Raw genomic sequence first — 20158 nt, forward strand, 5'->3', positions numbered from 1 at the left:
GGCGCACAGTGCAGTGGGTTTGGTACGTCCACCACGTTGTACACCCTCACCAGCTGATTCCAGAGCATTTTTTTTTAAGTGCTTCCTTTTTATTTAACATTTTTAAATGACTAAACAGCTCAACTTTATATAATGCACGGTCCTAAAAAAGTGCAAAATATTGACTCTAAACATATGGTCATGAAACTGAATACCCCCACAATGCCCATCAATCCAACTTGGCACTTTTACTCATTTAAAGGAGCAGCTTTTTCTCTGAAATCTTGCTGGTCGTTAACAGCTGCTCTGCATCTTCTTGCGCCTACTGTCTTCTGAACTGGCTCAGGTTGTTCAGTATATACCCACACGGTGTTAAGAAAGTCATAAAAAACACCACGAGTCCAACAGCCATGTCCATCTCGGACAACGGCTGCCGGTTGCGACCAGGCCCCGAGTGGGCCAGCCGGGGTCCAAGCGGACTCAGGCGGCTGCGGTGGTGCAGGCAGAGAATAATCAGGCGGGGCATGACAGCGGCGGGTGAGGTGAAGCCGGGCGAAGCGAAGCGAGGCTGCCGGACAGCACGCGGGAGGTGAGCGAAGGCTCTCCAGAGCATTTTTGTTCCCCAAATAAAAAACCCATCATGGCCGAAACCGGTTTGGCTCAGTGGATAGAGCGTCGGTCTGCGGACTGAAGGGTCCCGGGTTCAATTCCGGTCAAGGGCATGTACCTTGGTTGCGGGCACATCCCCAGTTAGGGGGTGTGCAGGAGGCAGCTGGTCGATGATTCTCTCTCATCGATGTTTCTAACTATATCTATCCCTCTCCCTTCCTCTCTGTGAAAAAAATCAATAAAATATATTTTAAAAAACACACACCAAAAAACTCATCATTGCCCACCCCTCAGCCCTTGACAACACTGACCCACTTCCTGCCCCCGTGGCTGTGCCCCTCCTGGACGTGTCACATAAAGGGGGTCGCATGCGGCGTGGCCTTTGGTGTCTGGCTTCTCTCACGAAGCGTCACGTCTTTAAGGTCCATCCATGTTCACATCCTGTGACTGAACGATATCCTTGTTTTATGGACCACATTATGCTTATCCAGCCGCCCGTGGAGGGAATGGTTTTATACGTTTGTGTGAGTGAATGATTTCCTTTCTCTTGGGCCAACACCCAGGAGTGGAATTGCCGGGTCATGTGGGGACTCGAACCCCATGAGGAATGGCTGGGGTGTTTCCCACAGTGGCCGGACCACGTTATTTTCCCACCAGCAGTGCATGAGGGTTCCAATTTCTCCGCATCCTCGACATGTTCATGTGGGGGTTTTTTTTCTTTGTTGGGTGTGAAGAGACATTCCACTGCCGCTCTGTTTTCCAACGCCTCCTGTTCTTAGTAGTTATTTGGGTCTCTGGGGTGTCCAGAATGCTATCGTGGGGGTCCTGGGCTAGCCCAGCTCTGCCACGCTTTAGCCGCGGTCACCGACCGGTGGTCCGTGGACCCCTGGTGGCCCGTGAGGTCCAAAAGATTGGCGACTGCTGCCTTTGAGGATAGACCCGGGGAGGATTCTGGTCCAGCTCTCACCAGCTGTGTGGTCTTGGCAGACATGACTGCATGAGGCTGAGGGGCAAAGATTTCTGTGCCAGCGGAAGGTCCTCACCATGGCCACTCTGCCCAGCCTGGCCCAGCCCCTGGGGAGTCAGGACCCTCCAGACTGGACTCTGGTTGCTTAGCAATGGGAAGGTGATCCACTTCCAAGGCAGCTGAGGGCTCAGATTCCTATCTTGGGGCAATGGCCATTGGGAAACACTCAGCTTGATTCTGCATTACCTGGGCATACCCGTCCTCTGGGCCTCCAGCTCAAAGTCACTTAGAGGCCTTGAAACGTGGACCTCCCCCCCACCCCCCTCTGGAAACTGAAAGCTGAGAGCACTTTCCGTCTGGCCAGGAGCCAGGAATCGGAGCCCTGACCCTTGTCCAGGGAGGAGCGAATCCCAGGCTCTGTAAGTCCCTCCTCCCTCCCCGGGCAGCCGGGCCGCTGTCTGTGCTGCTAGGGCTGTGATCTGGGGCTGGCGTCCAACTGTGGCTGGGACTCCTTGGTGCTGAAACCCCATCCTTAGAGACCGCAACACAGTCCAGAAAGAGACACGGAGCACGAAGGTTGGAGAGATTTGGAAAGTGCATTTCACAGATTGATTGCAGGGGTTGGGGGGGGGGGGGAGATTGATTGCAGGAATAAAACTCTGCCCTATGGAGAATGACTGTTCTTGTCAAACACAGGTAAAGCATCTTCAAAAAGTGACCATGTTCTGAACTGCAAAGGTGTCTGTAATATCTTATGCTCTGTTTCCCCAATATTTATCCCTCACTCCCCAATATTTAAAAACATCTTTTGTAATATATCTTGGCTTAGAGAGACAGTCAGTCAAAATGGAAATTATAAGATATTTAAACTTGAAAGAGGACAAAGTAATTCAATACATGGGTGCAGCCAAAGCTGAACTCAGGAGAAGGTATAGCCTCTGGGCAGTTATAGGAAAACAAGAAAGACTGGGTGAATGAACTAAATTAATTCCGGATCAACCACATAAACCAGAAGAAGGAAGAAAGGATCCCTGCAACTCACTGAATTCCAATCTTTCTTTGTTTATAAAGAATTGCTGGGTCATATGCGGACTCTTTAACCTCATGAGGAATTGCTGGGGTGTTTTCCACAGGAATTTTCCTGTGTACTCCGATTTGGCTGTGCCCACAGATCCCAACAGGAAGCTTAGACTGTCCATCTAATTTGGCTTATCGTTTTCTCTCTTTAAAAATATATATATATATTTGCCGAAACTGGTTTGGCTCAATGGATAGAGCGTCGGCCTGTGGACTGAAAGGTCCCAGGTTTGATTCCGGTCAAGGGCATGTACCTTGGTTGCGGGCACATCCCCAGTAGGGAGTGTGCAGGAGGCAGCTGGTCGATGTTTCTCTCTCATCGACGTTTCTAACTCTCTATCCCTATCCCTTCCTCTCTGTGGAAAATCAATAAAACATATTTAAAATATGTTGATTTCAGAGAGGACGGGAGAGGAGGAGAGAGAAACATCAGTGATGAGAGAGAATTACTGATCAGCTGCCTCCTGCATGCCCCCTACTGGCGATGAGCCTGCAACCTGGGCATGTGCCCTGACAGGAATCCAACCGTGACCTCCTGGTTCATAGGTCAGTGTTCAACCCCTGAGCCACTCCTGGGGGCTGTGATTTTCCCTTCAGCCTGGAGTGTGGCTTGCAGACCTGCCAGGCCTTCTCTCCGGTCCCAGGTCTCACTCTCTCTCTTCCCCCCTCCAGTGGTCCACGCCGTGGACGGCACCGCGGTGAACGGGATCCAGCCGCTGAGCTCCTCCGAGGTGGACGACCTCATCCACAAGGCGGACGAAGTCACGCTGAGTGAGGCAGGGCCGGCGCCGGGGGCCTCGGAGGCCGGGGGGACGTCCGCGGAGGCCGCCCGGACCGCCACCCCCCCGCGGCGGGAGATCACGGGCGTCCAGGCGCAGCCGGGCGAGGCCACGTCAGGCCCCCCGGGCATCCAGCCCGGCCAGGAGCCCCCGGTCACCATGATCTTCATGGGGTACCAGAACGTGGAGGATGAGGCGGAGAGCCAGAAGGTGCTGGGGCTGCAGGACACCATCACGGCGGAGCTGGTGGTCATCGGGGACGAGGCCGAGCCCAAGGAGGCCGCCCCCCCCAACGGCAGTGCGGCCGAGCCCCCCGCCGCCTCGGGCGCCAGCGAGGAGAACCAGGTGGGGGCCGAGGCCCCGGCCGGCGACGCCCAGGACCTGGACACGAAGAAGCAGCGCTGCAAATGCTGCTCCGTCATGTGAGCCGCAGGCCACAGACCCCGGCCCCGCCCTCCACACCGGCCCCGGGCCCCACCCGCCCTCCACCCACAGTCACGGCCCCAGGACAGGCTCTGTTGTCACATCTTCCTTCTGAGTTTCCTTCCACTGGAAAGAGAGGGGCAGGGGTCCCGTACCCATGGCCACCCCGACGACTCCCCCTGAACCACTGAGCGGTGTGCCTGTGCCTGGCAGGACAGAGACACGGACAGACCCACTCTCCCCACCACGAGGATCCCCCACACGTCACGGCAGCTCCAGCGACGGGCTTCTGCCCACAGAGTGCTCCTGGCCGGTGGGACCCAGGCCTCTGTGCCGCCCAGGCAAGCCCGCCACCTCCGGGCCTCCTGCCTGTGCCTTCCTGCCACCTCCAGCAGGGGCACATCCTGCAGAGAGGGACTGGAGAGCGGGGGGTCCTGGGCGCCTCTTCTGTCCCCACTCAGCCCCTGGGCATGGGGCTCCCCGGCAGAGGCACTGGCGTTGGGGTCCTGGGCAGTTGGGGTGAGGCTGTGCCTCATGGGGGAGCCTCCGTTGGAGACCAGGCTCCAGTTCTTAGAAGAAAGCAGGGCCGCCCCCCCCCCCCCGGCACCCCAGCCCAGTGTGCCCGTCCCTGGATGCTCTCCGTGGCATGACCAGTGCACGAAGGAGCCTAGGAAGGGGGAGCCCAGAGGACGCACACCCCGCTTTGGGGCGGGGGGTCTGTGACCCCTGTGCTGTCCTCTGGATGGGGCCGGTGAGGTGAGGGTCTTCGAGTTGCACCCTGCACAAGGCGGGGTCACGTGAGCCACTTGTCCGGAGCTCCCACCCTCACTGGGCCCTCCTTCCTCCTGGTGCTAATTTGAGGACCCTAGGGGGCCGCCCCAGCCCATTCTCCAGTCTACTTGGGCCAGAGTCCTGGGTCTCCCTAACTGTACCCCAGAGATCAGGCCTACTGCCAGCTCTGCTAGGCTTGGCACATTCTGGGCAGTGGAGGGCCCACAGCCTGGGGCAGGGGGCTCCCCCTGAGTTGCAGCAGGAGACCCCATTGGCTACCCAGCCCAATGGGAGCCTCCCCCACCTCGTTGGAAGGGGTGAGGGGTGAGGGCCTCTCCTGCTCTGGGCCGCTGCCACCCAGGCGTGCACGCACCTCTCCCAGGTTGCAGCCACACTCATCCTCAGAGGCACATTCATGCCCATGCTTACGCGCCCTCTCCTGTGTAGGCTATAGGATGACCGGGCCCCATCTGGGCCCCTCCCCTGGCCCCCAAACCTGGTGCCCAGGCTGAGGTAGCCCCCCCCTCACCACTGCCTCCGAGGAGGAGCTGTGCAAGGGCTGCCTGAAATCAGCCCGGCCTGCCTCAGCTCTGCCCCCTGGTGGTGGGAGGAGAGGCCCTCTCTGAGGTGGCCCCCAGCAGTGGCATGGACCCCCTCCCTCCTCAAGCCGCCAGGTCCTCGAGCCGAGCGCCGACGCTGAAGTGCCCTTGCCGCCCCCTCTGCTTTCGATGTGTGACAGGCCCGTGTTCCTGACCTTCCCAGAGAAGCAAATAAACCCCGTGAACGCCCTGGAGTTCTTGCTTTCTCTGGGGCCGGGAGGATGTGGCCAGCCAGGGGGTGGGTGGGGCCGCCTGGGTGGCCTTAAAGGGAGGCTGTCTGGGGCCCTGCACTCCTCCCGCTCACCTGGCTCTGCGGTGGGGACATCGGCGGAGGCCACACCTACGCTCGAACACATCTGACAGCACCTGGGCAGGTAAGACCTGGAGGGAAAGGGGCGGCAGCCAGGATCAGGACTTGCTTTCTGTTTCCCATGGAGCCCTCCGTCCCAGGCTCGCCCTGCCCCACTCTCACCCCTTGGCTGTGAGGCCGCCTGTGCCGGCACTCAGCACCCCAGGAAACCGAAAGGATCCCCCAGACACGCCCGAGCTCTACGGGAACCAGCCTCTGAAAGACAGGCGGGGCCCTGGGGGAGGACGCATTGATGGGGCTGCGACCCCATGTCCCCTCACTGCCTGGGAAACGCCGCCGCGGTCCCCGTGGGCCTCAGTTGCCCGGCTGTCCAATGCTTTGAGCCCTGAGTGGGCCGCCTGTCTGGGAGCAGGACATGGGGGTGCTTGTCTCCACAGGACGCCCAGCACGCTGGGTGACAGTCTCTGCCATGTGGGGCTTCAGTTTCTCCAATAGGGCGGTAAGGATGGTGGGCAGGTCCCAGCTCCCCCCCCACCCCCACCTCCAGCACTGTGTGCCCGTAGCCAGGACTGTGCTTCAGTTTCCGTGTCTGCAAACAGACAGGACGTGCGGTGAGCGGTGTGGAGGGAAGACAGCGAGGCCGTGCGCCCCAGGTTTGGCAGAACTGGCCCAGGTTGAACGCTCAGGCTGTCATTCTGGGCTGGGCCCCCAATGTGGGCCTGTCTCAAACCCTCATCCCAGGCAGGCCAGCCAGGGTGGGCTCAGGCCCATGCGATGGAAGAAGAGACAGGTTGAGAGGGACCCTGCAGCCAGCCACGAGCAGGACAGAGTCCCAGCCCACTCCACGGTGTCCCCCGCCCCGTAGACCTGGTCCCAGTGGCCTGACGTCCCTGCAAACCCTGGGCTCCCGCAGCCCTGGCCAGGCTCTGCACCTCAACCAAGAATCGGGCGGGTCGGCTGAGCGCCTGGGAGCACCCGCAGCCCAGTAAGGGCCTCTGCTCTGTCTGTCAGCGGGACCCGGGCCTTGCCCACCCACCAGCATTCCCACCACTTTTGAGTCTTCAATCGGCTCTTTGTGTCCGACTCCCAAGCAGCCGGGGCCTCCTCCCCGCTGTGTGATGGCCCCACTTCATGGGAAGGAAACAGGCTCAGAGAGGCTGCCGGGAAGTGAACCCAGACCCGCCGGATCCCCCAGAAACGGACAGGCAAACGGGTTTGTCCCAGAAAGGACTCGGGTGGAGTCGCCCCGAAGGCGGGGGGAGCCAGGCGGCACCATGGAGGTGTGGGACCGGACCCCCCCCCCCCCCCGCACCCAGCAATGGGCAGCCACTCCTGTGCCCGCTGTGTGACCCTGGGCGAGGCGCCCCCTCTCTGGGCGGCCCTGGACGGGGAGGGGAGCCAGGTGGCAGCGACAGGGAGGTTTCGGGTGAGTTCCAGCCCCGGGGGCCGGGCCGGGGACAGAGTGCAGCGGGCACAGTGCCTGCCCTCCACGCCGCCCGGGGATCGGCTTTCTCCCTCCTCCTCCGGACTTTGTTTCCTGGTCCCGGGTGGGGCCGAGGAGGGGGAGTGCACCTGCCTCCCTTGGGTGGGGCCCTTCCCCGGGCAACCTGAGGGAAGGGCGGCGCCGCCAGAGCGGAGCCGGGGCTTGGAGGCTGCAGCTGGAGCTGGCGGGTGAGACGGGGGGCGTGAGGGGCAGGATGCACTCAGAGCCACGGCCGCGGGGTGGGGTCTGCGTGGAGTGGGCTCTGTGTTTGGAGTGGGGACTCCTGTGTCGGTTGGCATCCTCCACTCACCTGTGAGGCCCTTGGGAAGCCGGGAGAGAGGCAGTCCGTTCTCACCCCATTCCCCTCTGGACCGGCTGGGGTCTCAGGGGCTGGTGGGGTTCTCCCGTCGTTCTTCAGCCCCATTGCTCTGATGCCATTGAGGTCTGTGTCCTTCCTGCCCTCCCCACCCTGCCCCCCTGCCCCTGCCCCCTGCCCCCTGCCCTTGCTAAGCTCTCAGTCTCCACCCTGGGCTTCTGGCCTCCAATCTAAGAACCTTGAGCCCTGACACCCTCCCCCCTAAGAGAGGGGCCTGCTGGCGCCATGGCCAGAGTCCACAGGGGCCCCGTCCCCCTCCGCCTGTGGGTTCCGAGAATCCTGGAGGCTGATGGGGAGGCACATAGCGCCAGCCACAGCCTTGCTTGGGGGGCAACACTTAACAACTGCCCTGGGCCGGGGCTCGGTGGGGGCACTTGGGAGGAGGGGTGTGTGTTTGTGTGAGCATAGAGCTCTGTCCAGCAGGAGACACAGACTCGGTTGTGTATCGAAGGGACAGAGGCTCTGCCCTGCCCGGGCCTGGGAGGCTGCGCCGCTGAGTGAGGAGGGAGGAATGCCTGGGGCCCCTTCCCGCTGCGTGGCCCTCCCTGTCTGAGCCTCCGCCTCTCCAGCCGGCCTTTGCCCCGGTGGCGGGAGGCCTGCTGGTTTCGGTGATGAGCAAGCAAATGAGTGGCCCCAGGGGCCATAAACCCCCGTTTTGGTTTTGTATTGACAGGGGTGTGGAGGTGGGGCTAGGCTGGAGCAATCCAGGAGGGCTTCCTGGAGAAGAGCGGCCAACTCGGGGTGAGGGTTTGAACTTCAGGACCTGTTTCCCTGTCACTCCCGTGGGTCCTGAGGTGAGCCACTTCTCCTCGCTGGGCCTTGGCTCCCTGTGCTGTAAACTGGGGATGGTCCCCTCATCACAGGATCTCGTGAGGAGCAAAGAAGGTGAGGGGTGAGCTGAGACTTGCTCAAGATCCTAGGTGAAAGGGACCCTGGGGCCTTGAACCCAAGACCCAGACGGAGTCCCACCCCTCGTTATCCTCAGTGAATTGCCTGGGAGAAACGGGCGAAGGAGGAAGCAGTGTCCCACCCTCCCCTGCCCTGAAGGAGACACCCAGCAGGGGCAGGCAGATCTCTTTTCCGGAACCAATGTGCCCGGTGGGTTATAAATCCTGGTGAATGAGCATCCAGCTATTCACTCAGCAAACACCCCTGAGTCACCCCTGCCACACCTGTCCTTCCCGGCAGCCCCGGGGCGTGGGGACGGAGCTGGCCCGGAGGACAAGCTGTGGTCTCTAGGGGAGCCCCAGAGGGGCAGCCAGGTCTGCAGCTAAAATAGCCCAGCCCTCACCTCCTGAGAACCTGGAGCGAGTAATGTTTGCAGAGACCACACCCTGTCCGCCAGCCATTCTTAAATTCCTGCTGAAAACCAGACTCTGGCTGGGCTGCCGGAGAGATGCTCAGGGGGCCCCTGGGAGAGAGGGTCCTAGGCTGATAGGTGGGGGAAGACAGGCCTTAAGTAAATGTGTTCCCCTTTCAAAGACATGTTTACCCTCAATCACTTCCAGAGAGAAAACCTCTGCTCTGTCATTGGTATGGTGGCTCAGCCCAGAGTCTTGCGATTTACTATCATAGCCACTGTTTTAAATATTGTTTTTCTAATTATAGTTTCAGCAATTGATATATACAAAAGATTGGATGATAGATAACCTCGTTAGTTGTAACATTGTTCCCATGATCAGGTTTTATGTTGCTTGATAACACTTCCCCAGTTCAAGGACATGCTGTGTTTTTCCTTTCAGAACCGCATTTAGCCTTTATAAGCTAGTTGGTATAAAAAGGTAGCGGAAGGGGGTGGGGAAATGTGTGGGGAGGGGTTTGGGGTAGGAATGGGGGGGGGTGAGGACAAATATGATACATTAATCAATAAAGTAATTTTTAAAATAAATTTTAAAAAAGGTAGCGGACGTGCATAGCTCTGGAGGAACCAGGGCCCAGGGCAGAGAACAAGAGCTGTGTGAGGAGTCGGGAACAACCTGCCTTCCTTTTCACAGCCATGAAAAGGTGACGCCTAACATTAGGTGGTGGGCCAGGCTTTGATGATAGCTCCAACCATGGGGCAATCTGGGGGACTCCCTGGAGGAAGTGTCCTGTAGGCTGCAGCTAAGGAGGCCGTGGAGGTGCAGAAATGATGGACCTTCAGGCAAAGGGAGCTTCAGGGGGGTGAGGCAGTTCAGGTTTGAGGTGGAGGCACCTACAGAGTTTGGGAATTTGTGCTGAGGCCAGATGGAGGCCTCGAGCACCTGGGAAAAGCAGTGAGAACGGAACCATGATATGAGATATGAGATCAGGTGTGTGACCTTGTAGAAAGCTCCCGGACATTCAGACACTCAAGGGAGGAGGGAGGCGGCTCTGGGCCTCCCTGGGGCACTGGGTTAGGGCGTGGTCTGCCTAGCAGGATAAGGTCCAAGCATTCCTAGCCTATCCTGGCTTTTATGTGGCTGAGGTGGGGGGAGAGGGGGGTTGGGTGAACTGAGTAAAAGAGGAGAGTAGTAGGATTCGGGCAGCAGGGGATCCCCAAGACTGGATGGGCAGTGTCTGGGAGATGGTGAGCAGGGGTGCCTGCAAATGGCAGATATACGTGAGGCCAGTGGTTGGATCAGTACAGGGGTGAGATTCAGGTATGGCTGGATCCAGGAGTTCAAACAACATTTTTAGGATGCTGTGTTGGGGTTGGGGTTGCTCTTGAGCAGGATGTGTCCACAAGGAGGGGGCATGTATGGCCCCCAGAATTTGTCCGTTTCATTCCACCAACCCAACAAGCCTAACAGGAAGAGGGTCCAGTTTCCACAGTCAAGTGTCAGGATTTCACGTCATCGTTGTTGACCAGGTTGAGTCATATGTCCAGCCCGGAACCACATAGGCCAGGGGAGGGGGTGCTCTGATTGGCCAGGCGGGGTCACTTATCTACCCCTGGACCAATCACAGAGGCCACTGGGGCAGGACTTTGCCCTTGAAAGAACTGGACATTGTGCCCCTCCCCAAGCGCTCTTACCTGGCAGCTGTGCTTCCTTCTCATCCTCAGGGAGCTGAGAGCATCTCCACCCCTGATCCTGTGGTGGCTGAGACCCCCGAGAACATGGACCGAGTGACCAGATACCCCATCTTCAGCATCCCCGACTCGCCAGGCATGGCGGGCCTGGCTCTCAATGGGGACGCCTGCTACACGTACCAGCTGGTGCATGTGGAAGCCTCGGACAGCGACTGGGGCCCGGACCAGACTGCAGGGTGGGGCGGTGACCGCAAGGCCCAGCCGGACGTGCTGCGGGCAAGGGCGCCCCGCAGCCTGCGCACCTGCCTCTGCCAGCCGTCCCTGCGGCCCGAGGACGAGGAGGAGGACGAGGAGGTGAAGGCCTACCGCCTGCACAGCGGGGACGCCCGGCCCAGGCGGCCGCCCGACCTGGAGCAAGAGCGCCGGGCGGTCATCCAGGGCCAGGCGGTGAGAAGGAGCAGCACGGTGGCCACGCTGCACGGCGCCCCTGACCCGGGACGGCCTCCGCTCACCCCCCTGGAGGACAGCGTGGTGGACAGGGAGCAGATTAACTTCCTGGCGGCGAGGCAGCAGTTCCTGAGCCTGGAGCAGGCCAACGCCGGGGCTCCGCAGACCCCGCCGGCCTGGGCCCCGCAGACCCCGCCAGCCCGGGCCCCGCAGACCCCGCCGGCCTGGGCCCCGCAGACCCCGCAGGCCCCGCCGGCCCGGGCCCCGCAAACCCCGCCAGCCTGGGCCCCGCTGACCCCGCAGGCCCGGGCGGCTCCGGAGCGCGCCCCCACCAGGCTCAGCCAGGCCCCCCAGGCCCCGAACCCACCGCTCCTCGTAGCCAATGGCTATGGCTACGCCGCCTCGGCCCAGCCCCGGGTGAAGGAGGTGGGCGTGGGAGAGAAGAGGCTCCGCGGTTTGCCCCTGGGGCCCGGTGTCCAGGCCATGGGAGACCCCAGCGCCTGGCCCCCCGCGCGGTCCCCGGAGGCCCCCCCGGAGACGCCCATCGAGCGGGAGATCCGGCAGGCCCAGGAGCGCGAGGAGGCGCTGCGGGAGCAGCGGGGGCTGCGGCGGGCCGGGGCCCCCCAGGAGCTGGTGCAGATCCCCGCGCGGCCTCTGCTGGCCACGCTGAGCCCGGCGGCCCCGCGGCGGGACCGGGGGCGCCCCTCGCTCTACGTGCAGCGCGACCTGGCGCAGGAGACGCAGCGGGAGGAGGACCACCGGCGGCGGGAGGGCCTGCAGGGGGGCTGGGCGCCCAAGCCCGAGGGCAAACCCGGGGGTCCCCAGCCCGGACTCAGGAGAGCGCTGAGCTCAGACTCCATCCTCGGCCAGGCCCCAGACCCCCCCAGGGCAGCCGACCCCCCCACCCCAGAGCTGAGGAAGGTGAGCCGCATCCCCCCGGACGCCTACCAGCCGTACCTGGGCCTGGGGGCCCCCCAGCAGCAGGTCCCGGCCTCCCCCGCACCCGGCAGGCCCGGCGGGCTCCCCGCGGGCGAGGCCAAGGCCGCCGGGCCGCAGAGGCTGCCCTCGGAACCCTCCAGAAAGCCTCCGGGCACCAAGCAGGAGACCTGGAGGCCCCCCGGGGGTCCCCCGCCCGCACACAGGGGCATCGTGCGGTGGGAGTACTTCCGCCTGCGCCCCCTGCGGTTCGGGGTCCCGGAGGCGCCCCAGAAGGCTGAGGCCCCCCGCACCTGGGGCTGGGAGGTGGCCGGGGCCCCGGCTCTGAGGCTGCAGAGGTCCCAGTCCTCCGAGCTGCTGGAGCGAGAGGTGGAGAGCGTGCTGAGGCGGGAGCAGGAGGTGGCAGAGGAGCGGCGCCAGGCTCTCTTCCCCGAGGTCTTCTCCCCGCAGCCCGACGGCGACGGCGACGGCGACCCGGACTCCAGGAGCTCCTCCCGGGCGTCGGGTGAGGAGAGGTCCCGGCGGGGACCGCTGCTTCGACCTGGTCTCGGTGACTGCAGCAGAGAAGGGTGGAGCGGTGGAGCCTGGGCTATCTAGAGGGACATCTGGGGGGCTCTGTCCACTCCCCCAGCTGGCTGGTCTCTCTGCCTGTGTAAATGTCGGTTTTGGAGAGAGATGTCAACTTTGCCCCGTGGCGTTCGCTTTGTGGGTTTGAAGTCTTTGCTATTAGGCGCATAAAAAGGTTACAGGTGCTGCATCCTCTTGGTCAATTATTCCCCTTTGTCAGATGAGAGATCTCCTATGTCGCTTTTAAAAATATGTATATACTTTATTGGTTTTTTACAGAGAGGAAGAGAGAGGGATAGAGAGTTAGAAACATTGATGAGAAACACCGATCAGCTGCCTCCTGCACACCCCCTACCGGGGATGTGCCCGCAACCAAGGTACATGCCCTTGACCGGAATTGAACCTGGGACCCTTCAGTCCACAGGCTGACGCTGTATCCACTGTGTCACTTTTCATGTTTTCACCTGGCATGGTTGCCCATCCATCTGTCCAGTTCTTTCTGGCTGGCTGTTTTGGTCGTTCTATCCATTTTCCTGACAAGCTCTCTGCCCTGCACATCTGTTCATTCACCTGTCTCCTTAAGTGGTCCAGATGTTCTGTGTCTCCCAGGCCTTGGTCTGATAGATGTTCTGCCCTCACGGGGCTATGGCACCCTTCCTGATGCTCCATCCTCCCCCCTGCCCCCCGCAGGCACCACCGGGAGTTACTCAGTGTCCGAGTCACACTTCTTCACCCCCATCCGCCTGCACTCGGGCCTGGTGTGGACGGCAGAGGCCCCCGCGGAGGCTGCTCCTGGGCAGGGAAAGAAGAAGGAGCAGTGGGTGAGTCTAGAACCCTGGCCACGCCCGTGGAGGGAGACTTGTCAAAGGTCGAGTGGCCTGAGAGTTCCCGAGCCGGGACCTGAGCCCAGGCCTGAGTGCACACCACCCTTTGTAACGATGAGGCCAGCTCCTCCCGGAGTGGGGCGCTGGGGGCGCCATGGAGAGTAACACCAGCTCCAGCCTCACCCACCCGGAACTCATAGCCCGGCCTCTTGGGTTCGGGCACAGAGAACTGGGTTCCACTCTCCGCTCTGCCACTTGCCTGCTGTGTGACGTTGGACAAGTCCCTGCCCCTCTCTGATCCTCAAGCTCCTCCTTTTTTTCCTTTTTCTTTTTTTTAATATATTTTATTGATTTTTTTACAGAGAGAAAGAGAGAGAGAGAGAGTTAGAAACATCGATGAGAGAGAATCATCAATCAGCTGCCTCTTAAACATCCCTGACTGGGGATGTGCCTGCAACCAAGGTACATGCCCTTGACCGGAATCGAACCCGGGACCTTTCAGTCCGCAGGCTGACCCTCTATCCACTGAGCCAAACCGGTTTCAGCAAGCTCCTCCTTTGTGAAATCACCATGAAAGGAGCCATCTCCGAGCCTTACAACAGGGCCCGGCCGTGGGAAAAGTTCCATACATAGTGACTGTCTTTATTAAGCTGAAGTTCACAGAAAGATTAAAAAACAAAACAAAACTGCAAATGCCAGCCCGAGGCTGCACGGGGCGGAGGGGGGGGGGGGGGGGCAGGGGGTTAGCATGAGGGAGCAGCATGGTGGATGGCTGAATCTGTGGTCATCAAGGGCCCCTCAGAGGTCCGTGTGGGTATGGAACACCTTCCCTCCTGCCTCAGGGCTGACCGAGTGGACTTCGCATCGAGCTCCTGGCGGGCTGTGGGGCAGGCAGGGCCCGAGGCCCAGGGCTCACGCATGTTTCCTTCCTGCAGTATGCCGGCATCAACCCCTTGGACCATGTCAACTCGGAGGTGAGTGCGTTCCGGGGGCGGGGGCGGTCTTTTCCTCCCCGTCTGTGCCCTGCCCCATGGCACCGGGGCCACCGAAGGCTTTTCTTTGGGATGTGGAAACGTCACTGGGCAGCTCCTGGGTTGGCAGTGCGTTCCCGCGGTGGATTTTGCTCTGAGCTGCTTGTGATGCCTGCATGGGCATGGATTGTTGCAAAAAGGGTGCATTTGCAGCTTCTTTGCCAAATGATGAAGGTTTTGGACCAGATTGGGTCCAAGACAAGGGTGCTTTCTTTGAGGGAGGGGTTCATCTGAGCGTGTGGAGAAGGCCAGCTACCTCGGTGGGTTTGTGGAATATATTTGGGGCCACCTTTGAGCTGAGCCTACAAAGCCAGACCCGGATATTTCCCCTGCTACGGAGCTTGGCATAAGTAGGAGTAGAAAGTCTGAAACAGAGGAGGGGGTGGCCCTGCTTTGCCCCTGTGCTAAGCCCATCCTATGAGCTGGCAGTGGGAGAGGGGGGTTGGGACGCTGATGGGGACCCTGTACCTCCTCTTGCAGCTCCTGGAAGCCACGCGGGTGACCCGCCACAAGAACGCCATGGCTGAACGCTGGGAAGCCGGCGTCTATGCCAGCGAGGATGAGGACTGAGCCTGAAGAGGGGGCACCTGGACCCTGCGGGAACTGCCAAGACCATCCCTTAGACCCCCACCTCAGGAAACAGGTCCCCATTTAACCCCACAGTCCGAGGACCACTAATGACACGCCCACAATCCTGAGGGCGGGTGTGGCCCTGGACTCAAGGGCTTTCTGTTCTGATTTTATTTTCCTAGAGAAATCGTTCTGCTCTTTCTGGCTCTGAAGCCGGGGGTAAAACGGGACCTCTGTCAATTCCTCCTGCTTCGAGGACTTTGCCAAATGCTCTCCGTCCGAGAAGAACGGAGACCAGCTCCCCTCCCCCCCGCTCGTCATTGTTCCCACCAGTCTGAGGGCAGGGAGGTGGGTGGGGGAAGGCTTGTGTCCTGGCACCTCGAGGAGCCGCAGGTCTGAGCGGCCCCCTCGGCCCCCTCGACGTCCCAATCTAAGTGGGGGCACGTGCCCATTTCACGTGCCCCCGCTCCACCCCGGGGAAACCGTCCAGGCTGAGGAAGGAAACCTGAGTGCCCAGCCTGAGGGCCTCCGCACGGCCCTCCGTCCCCGCCAACGCCGCTCGGCAAAGCCCCGGGGACAGCACGTGGCCTGCGGAGGAAGGGCTTGATCTGTGGGCTCAAAGGGGTTCTTGTGTCCACGTCCACCGTGAATAAACCCTCCTCCCTCTGGCTCATGCCTCTCGGTGACACTCCCTGCTCCCAGCCCGCGGGGTGTGGGGGCTCCCGGCGCTCCCGGCGCGCGGCACGCAGTAGGCGCTCCATCGGTGCTGGTGGGGTGGCCTCTGCAGTAAGGCCAGGCCCAGACGTCCCACGCCGTCCATCCCACTGAGCCGGGCACTGCCCTGCAGCCCGTCAGCGCTGACTCAGGACAAGAGTGTGTGTTCCACTCACAGGCGGTGCCTCGCGGAGTCAGATTCACGGAGCCGGAGAGCCGATGGTGGGCGATGGGCTGGGGAGGAGGGGGTGAGTGTGTAATGGGGTCAAAGTGTCAGTTTGGGAAGATGAGAAAGTTCTGGAGATGGGTGGTGGGCTTGACTGCACAACAGTGTAATGCCACGGAGCCAAACACTTAAAAATGGCTAAGACAGTAAGTTTTGTTAATGTGTATCTTAACACTATAAACGGTCGGGGGTGGGGTGGGGGATTAGTGGCTCTCTTGAAGACATAAGAAGGCCGTTGGGGACCATCAGGGAGACTTAAAAAATTTAGAAGTGGCCCTGGCCAGTGGCTTAGTGGTTAGGGTGTCAGCCTGCACACCACAGGACCACAGGTTCGATTCCCAGTCAAGGGCACTGACGTTGGTTGCAGGTTTGATCCATTCAGGAGGCAACCAGTAGATGTGTTTCTCTGGCATCAATGTGTGTGTGTCTCTCTCCCCCCACTTCCCTCCCACTCTCTCTAAAAGCCACGGAAGAATGTCCTCAGGTGAGGATTAACAAAACACACACACTTGAAGTGCCCAAAAAATGCAGTGCCCTCTGAAATTCTTGACTTGTCCTGACTGGCATGTCCTGAGGAGGCCAGAAGTTCAACCACTGGAACGGTCATGTTTTTCAAATGCATGTTTCATTTTGATTCTTTTAATGAGGCAGCTCCCTTAGAAAGCAGCGGGAGAATCCTATCCACAGCCCGGCTGGCTGCCCAGGAGGTATTTGGTAAAAGGTTTAAATAAATTCTTAGTGGAATTCCCAGCGGAGGACGGGTCTGTCTGGAGAGAGTGGGGACTCTCAGGGTGAAACGAAACCGGGCGGCCCAGCGGTCGGCACTTCTCAGATCTGGTATCTGGGCTCGGCCGCCCCTCACTTCCCTGTGAGCTGCACTTTCCCCTGGTCTCCCCAGCTCCTGTATTGTAATCTGTGAAGGGAGGAATGTCCTCCCCCCCAGGCTATTAGAAAGGCTGAAATACAAACCAAGCTCCTGACTGAAATGCCAGAACCCTGACTCCCTCCCTCCCTCCCAGGCCTGCTTCTCAGCACTTTTCGCAGCACCCCGCCCCCTCTCCTCTGAGCATCCTTGGTTAATGACCTCTGCAGGGTCCTGGTATACAGGGCCCCATGCCTCCAGGGAACCCCTCTTATGCAGGTGGACTGCCATCTGATGAGGGGACAGAGTTATGAGATAAAACCGGGACACCCAGTTAAATGTAAATTTTAGGCCAATAACAAGTGACTTTTTTTTTTTTTAATAATAGCAGATTAAAAATTTTTTTTTTATTGATTTCAGAGAGGGAGATAGAAATATCAATGATGAGAGAGAATCATTGGTTGGCTGCCTCCTGCATGCCCCACACTGGAGATTGAGCCAGCAACCTGGACAGGTACCCTGATGGTGAATTGAACCATGACCTCCTGGTTCATATTCAGCCACTAAGCTATGCTGGCTGGGCAACAAATGACTTTACACACACACACTCACACACACTGTAGAGCACATGTGTCAAACACAAGGCCCGCGGGCCAAATCCGTCCTGCCAGGCCTTGCAATGTGGCCCGCACCGCTGTCATCACTGCATTCCGCTGCATTTCCATCACAATGACAGTTTATGACTGTTCAGTAAACCATTCGGCCCACGATTTAGGCTGGATTTTAGATTTTGGCCCCTTCTCTGATTGAGTTCGACACCCCTACTGTAGAGGCTGGGTGCACGAATTCATGCACAGGTGGGGCCCCTCAGCCTGACCAACAATCGGGTCTGATGGGGGGCAGGTGGCCAGCAGAGGGAGGGACCACAGGAGGCTGGCCCCAGCAGCAAACTAATCAATGACCGATTCCACGAGGAATCAGGCTCCCTCCTCCCCCCTGTCTGGGTCTGGGTCTGGGGTGTGGGTGAACCAGATTTAGAGCTGTCAGGTTCCCAGCAGCAAGGTCTGGGTCAGTGTGTGTGATAGCTATCGGCTAGCCGTCCAGTCATTCTGGTCATTTGGTCATAAAGGTCGCGTAGGCTTTTAATATAGATAGATAGACAGACAGATAGATATTTTATTGACTTAAGAGAGGAAGGGAGAAGAAGAGAGCAATAGAAACATCAATGCTGAAAGCGAATCATTGATCAGCTGCCACCTGCATGCCCCCCATTGGGGATCGAGGCATGTGCTCTTGACAGGAATCAAACCCGGGACCCTTCAGTCTGAAAGCTGATGCTCTATCACCTGAGCCAAACCAGCTAGGGCACAAATGACGTTTTTAGTATAAGCATGTCCCATGCAATATCTGGGACATCGGCATGCTGAGAAAAACCACTCACTGCTCATCTGAAGTTCAATGTACCTGGGCACCCTGTATGTTTAGTTACTAAATCTGGCTGCCCTTGATGGGGCGACTGCCAGGCTGGCCGGCTCCTCCCCTGAGGGACCTCACCCAGGACCAGCAGGCAGGCAGGTCCCGAAACATAAGCACTTCAGATGCATGTGTCACGCGCCGCTGTCCCTCCAGCTGCATGCGGCACATGCCAGGCTTGAGTCAGGACGAGAGGTCACATAGGAGCATGGGAGGCCGGGCCACCAGGACTATTCCTGGAATAACCTGTCAGACCGTGGGGGCTGGGGAGACCCTTAACCTCCCTGTGCCTCAGTTTCCTCATTTGTACGATAGGATATCAATGGTATGGCATCACCTTCACAGGACAGTGGTGAGGACTAACTGATTAACAGTGTACTACCACCTGGTACACATACAATACATTCCAAATGAGTATTGGCTCTGATTAACCATGGTGTGATCATTTGATTTATATCTATTGTCCCACCAGGCTGGCCACCTGATTGGTGGGGGGAGGAAGTGTCTGTTTTGTCCCTGTCATGTACCCAGGGCCCAGACCAGCACCTAGCAAACCATAGGTGCTCAATAAATATCAGCCTCTCATCAATTACTAAGTGTCTGGTGCTGTTCAAATCACTGTGACCCAGCCATGACCTAGGGCCGTGGTCGGAAAACTGCAGCTCGCGAGCCACATGTGGCTCTTTGGCCCCTTGAGTGTGGCTCTTCCACAAAATACCACGGCCTGGGCGAGTCTATGTTGAAGAAGTGGCATTAGAAGACGTTTAAGTTTAGAAAAATGTGGCTCTCAAAAGAAATTTCCATCGTTGTGCTGTTGATATTTGGCTCTGTTGACTAATGAGTTTGCTGATCACTGCCCTATGGGCATGGTGTCCCTGCCACAGAGCTCAATGACACTTACATGGTGACATAAAACAAGGCAATGAAAACCGTCAGCAGGAACAGGACACAGGGCGTGACGAGGTGGCTTCCTGAACCAGGGGGTCAGGGGAGGCCTCTCGGAAGACGTGACCTTGAAGCAGTGGCCAGAATTGGGTGAAAGGATGAGCCAGAGGAACATAACCAGGAGGCAGGCACAGCACGTGCAAAGGCCGTGGTGCTGGACCATGCCCGGGATGTTCGGGGAACAGAAGGAGACCTGTGTGGCTGGAGTGGAATGAGGGAGGGGGATAGAGGGAGGAGGTGATGGGGAGGAGATGATGGATAGGGCAGGACTTGGGCTTTTACCCCTGGGATGTGGGAGCCATGAAGCCTGCCAGCAGAACAGAGTTAGTGCTCACAGCGCCCTCTGGTGACTTTGGGGAGGACAGACCATGGAGGACAGGGCAGAGCTAGACAGGGGGACGGAGCTGGAGGTCCCTGGTGGAGTCCCTATGCTTTGCTGGTGCAGGTGGATGAGAAATGTTTGTGGAGAGAAGGCAGGGAATAAATAGCCCCAAGGTTGACCCCTCCTGGTCAAAAAGCCTGTGGCTCCCAGTTTTCTTGCTGCCTCCCCAGGTGCTTGCCACATGGCACTCTCGATGAGTAGCTCACTCAGGGCTGCTGGCTGCTCCCCAGGCCATTACAAAAGGCTTGCCGGGTTAGGTCGGGACCACCCGCCATAATCTCCTTTTGGGTCAACTCAGAGTCAACTGATTTGGGAACATTAATTAACATCTAAAAAAGCCCTCTCCACCTTTTACCAAATAAGGTTCTACACACACTCCAGGGGGTTACAGAGGGTGTGTACACGGGGTGTGTACACGGGGACAAGGTTCCTGGGGCCACCTCAGAATTCTGGCCATTTTGGGAGGACCTGAAGTGGGATTTGGGGCATGGGCTCTGGTAGGGTGAATTGGGTTCAAACCTCATCCCCAGCACTTAATCATTGGGCTGTCTTAAGTTAACCAGCTATGTTCCCCTTCTGAGCCTCAGTTTCCCTGAGCCTCAGTAAAGGGGAGATGACCCTTGAGCCCACAGAACGGATGGGCCCATGAAATGAGGTGAATGGTAGTTACTTGCCCTTGAGTCTCAAACTGGAGAATTCAGAACACAGACTTCTCTTCCTTGGCCATCAGCGCGCTACTTTGTTTGTTTTAAAGATTTTGCCAACAGCCCTGACTGGTGTGGATCAGTGGTTGGAGCGTTGGCCTGTGCACCAAAG

At 58.9% G+C, this 20158-nt stretch overlaps 2 protein-coding genes across 8 annotated transcripts in view; both read left to right on the forward strand.

Annotated features, from left to right (window-relative positions):
- The window catches only part of PALM (paralemmin), a 27230-nt gene extending 20731 nt beyond the window's left edge, over positions 1 to 6499 (forward strand). For 4 of the 5 annotated variants that reach the window (XM_036425122.2, XM_045576683.1, XM_045576685.1 and 1 more), the window contains one exon: positions 3305 to 5397. In XM_036425122.2, the coding sequence (XP_036281015.1) occupies positions 3305 to 3837 (533 nt within the window). In that variant the 3' untranslated portion in view covers positions 3838 to 5397. Of the gene's footprint in view, positions 1 to 3304; positions 5398 to 6486 lie in introns of those variants that run through there. The other variant, XM_045576684.1, reaches the window with a different exon arrangement.
- Positions 5445 to 15413, forward strand: LOC118711756 (mitotic spindle positioning). Of its 3 annotated transcripts, none has more exons than XM_036425078.2 (6): positions 5445 to 5578; positions 10399 to 10986; positions 11116 to 12253; positions 13006 to 13136; positions 14075 to 14113; positions 14651 to 15413. In XM_036425078.2, exons 2-6 carry the CDS (start codon positions 10453 to 10455, stop codon positions 14738 to 14740), a joined length of 1932 nt encoding a protein of 643 aa, XP_036280971.1. In that variant the 5' UTR covers positions 5445 to 5578; positions 10399 to 10452; the 3' UTR covers positions 14741 to 15413. The 3 variants fall into 3 exon arrangements, with proteins under 3 accessions (XP_036280971.1, XP_036280972.1, XP_045432638.1); XM_036425079.2 differs by lacking the exon at positions 5445 to 5578 and adding an exon at positions 7058 to 7185; XM_045576682.1 differs by lacking the exon at positions 5445 to 5578 and having other exon boundaries at positions 11116 to 11598; positions 11632 to 12253.
- Positions 15414 to 20158: the final 4745 nt, after the last annotated feature.

Source organism: Pipistrellus kuhlii, unplaced genomic scaffold, assembly GCF_014108245.1.
Source record: "Pipistrellus kuhlii isolate mPipKuh1 unplaced genomic scaffold, mPipKuh1.p scaffold_m20_p_8, whole genome shotgun sequence".
Lineage (NCBI taxonomy): Eukaryota > Metazoa > Chordata > Mammalia > Chiroptera > Vespertilionidae > Pipistrellus > Pipistrellus kuhlii.

Excerpts from the sequence above, each read along its gene's own strand:
- LOC118711756 (XM_036425078.2), top strand. The coding sequence starts at position 10,453 with ATGGACCGAGTGACCAGATACCCCATCTTCAGCATCCCCGACTCGCCA. Across the intron at positions 10,987-11,115 it reads GGGCTCCGCAGACCCCGCCG|GCCCGGGCGGCTCCGGAGCG; the intron begins GCCTGGGCCCCG and ends CTGACCCCGCAG. Across the intron at positions 14,114-14,650 it reads TGGACCATGTCAACTCGGAG|CTCCTGGAAGCCACGCGGGT; the intron begins GTGAGTGCGTTC and ends CTCCTCTTGCAG.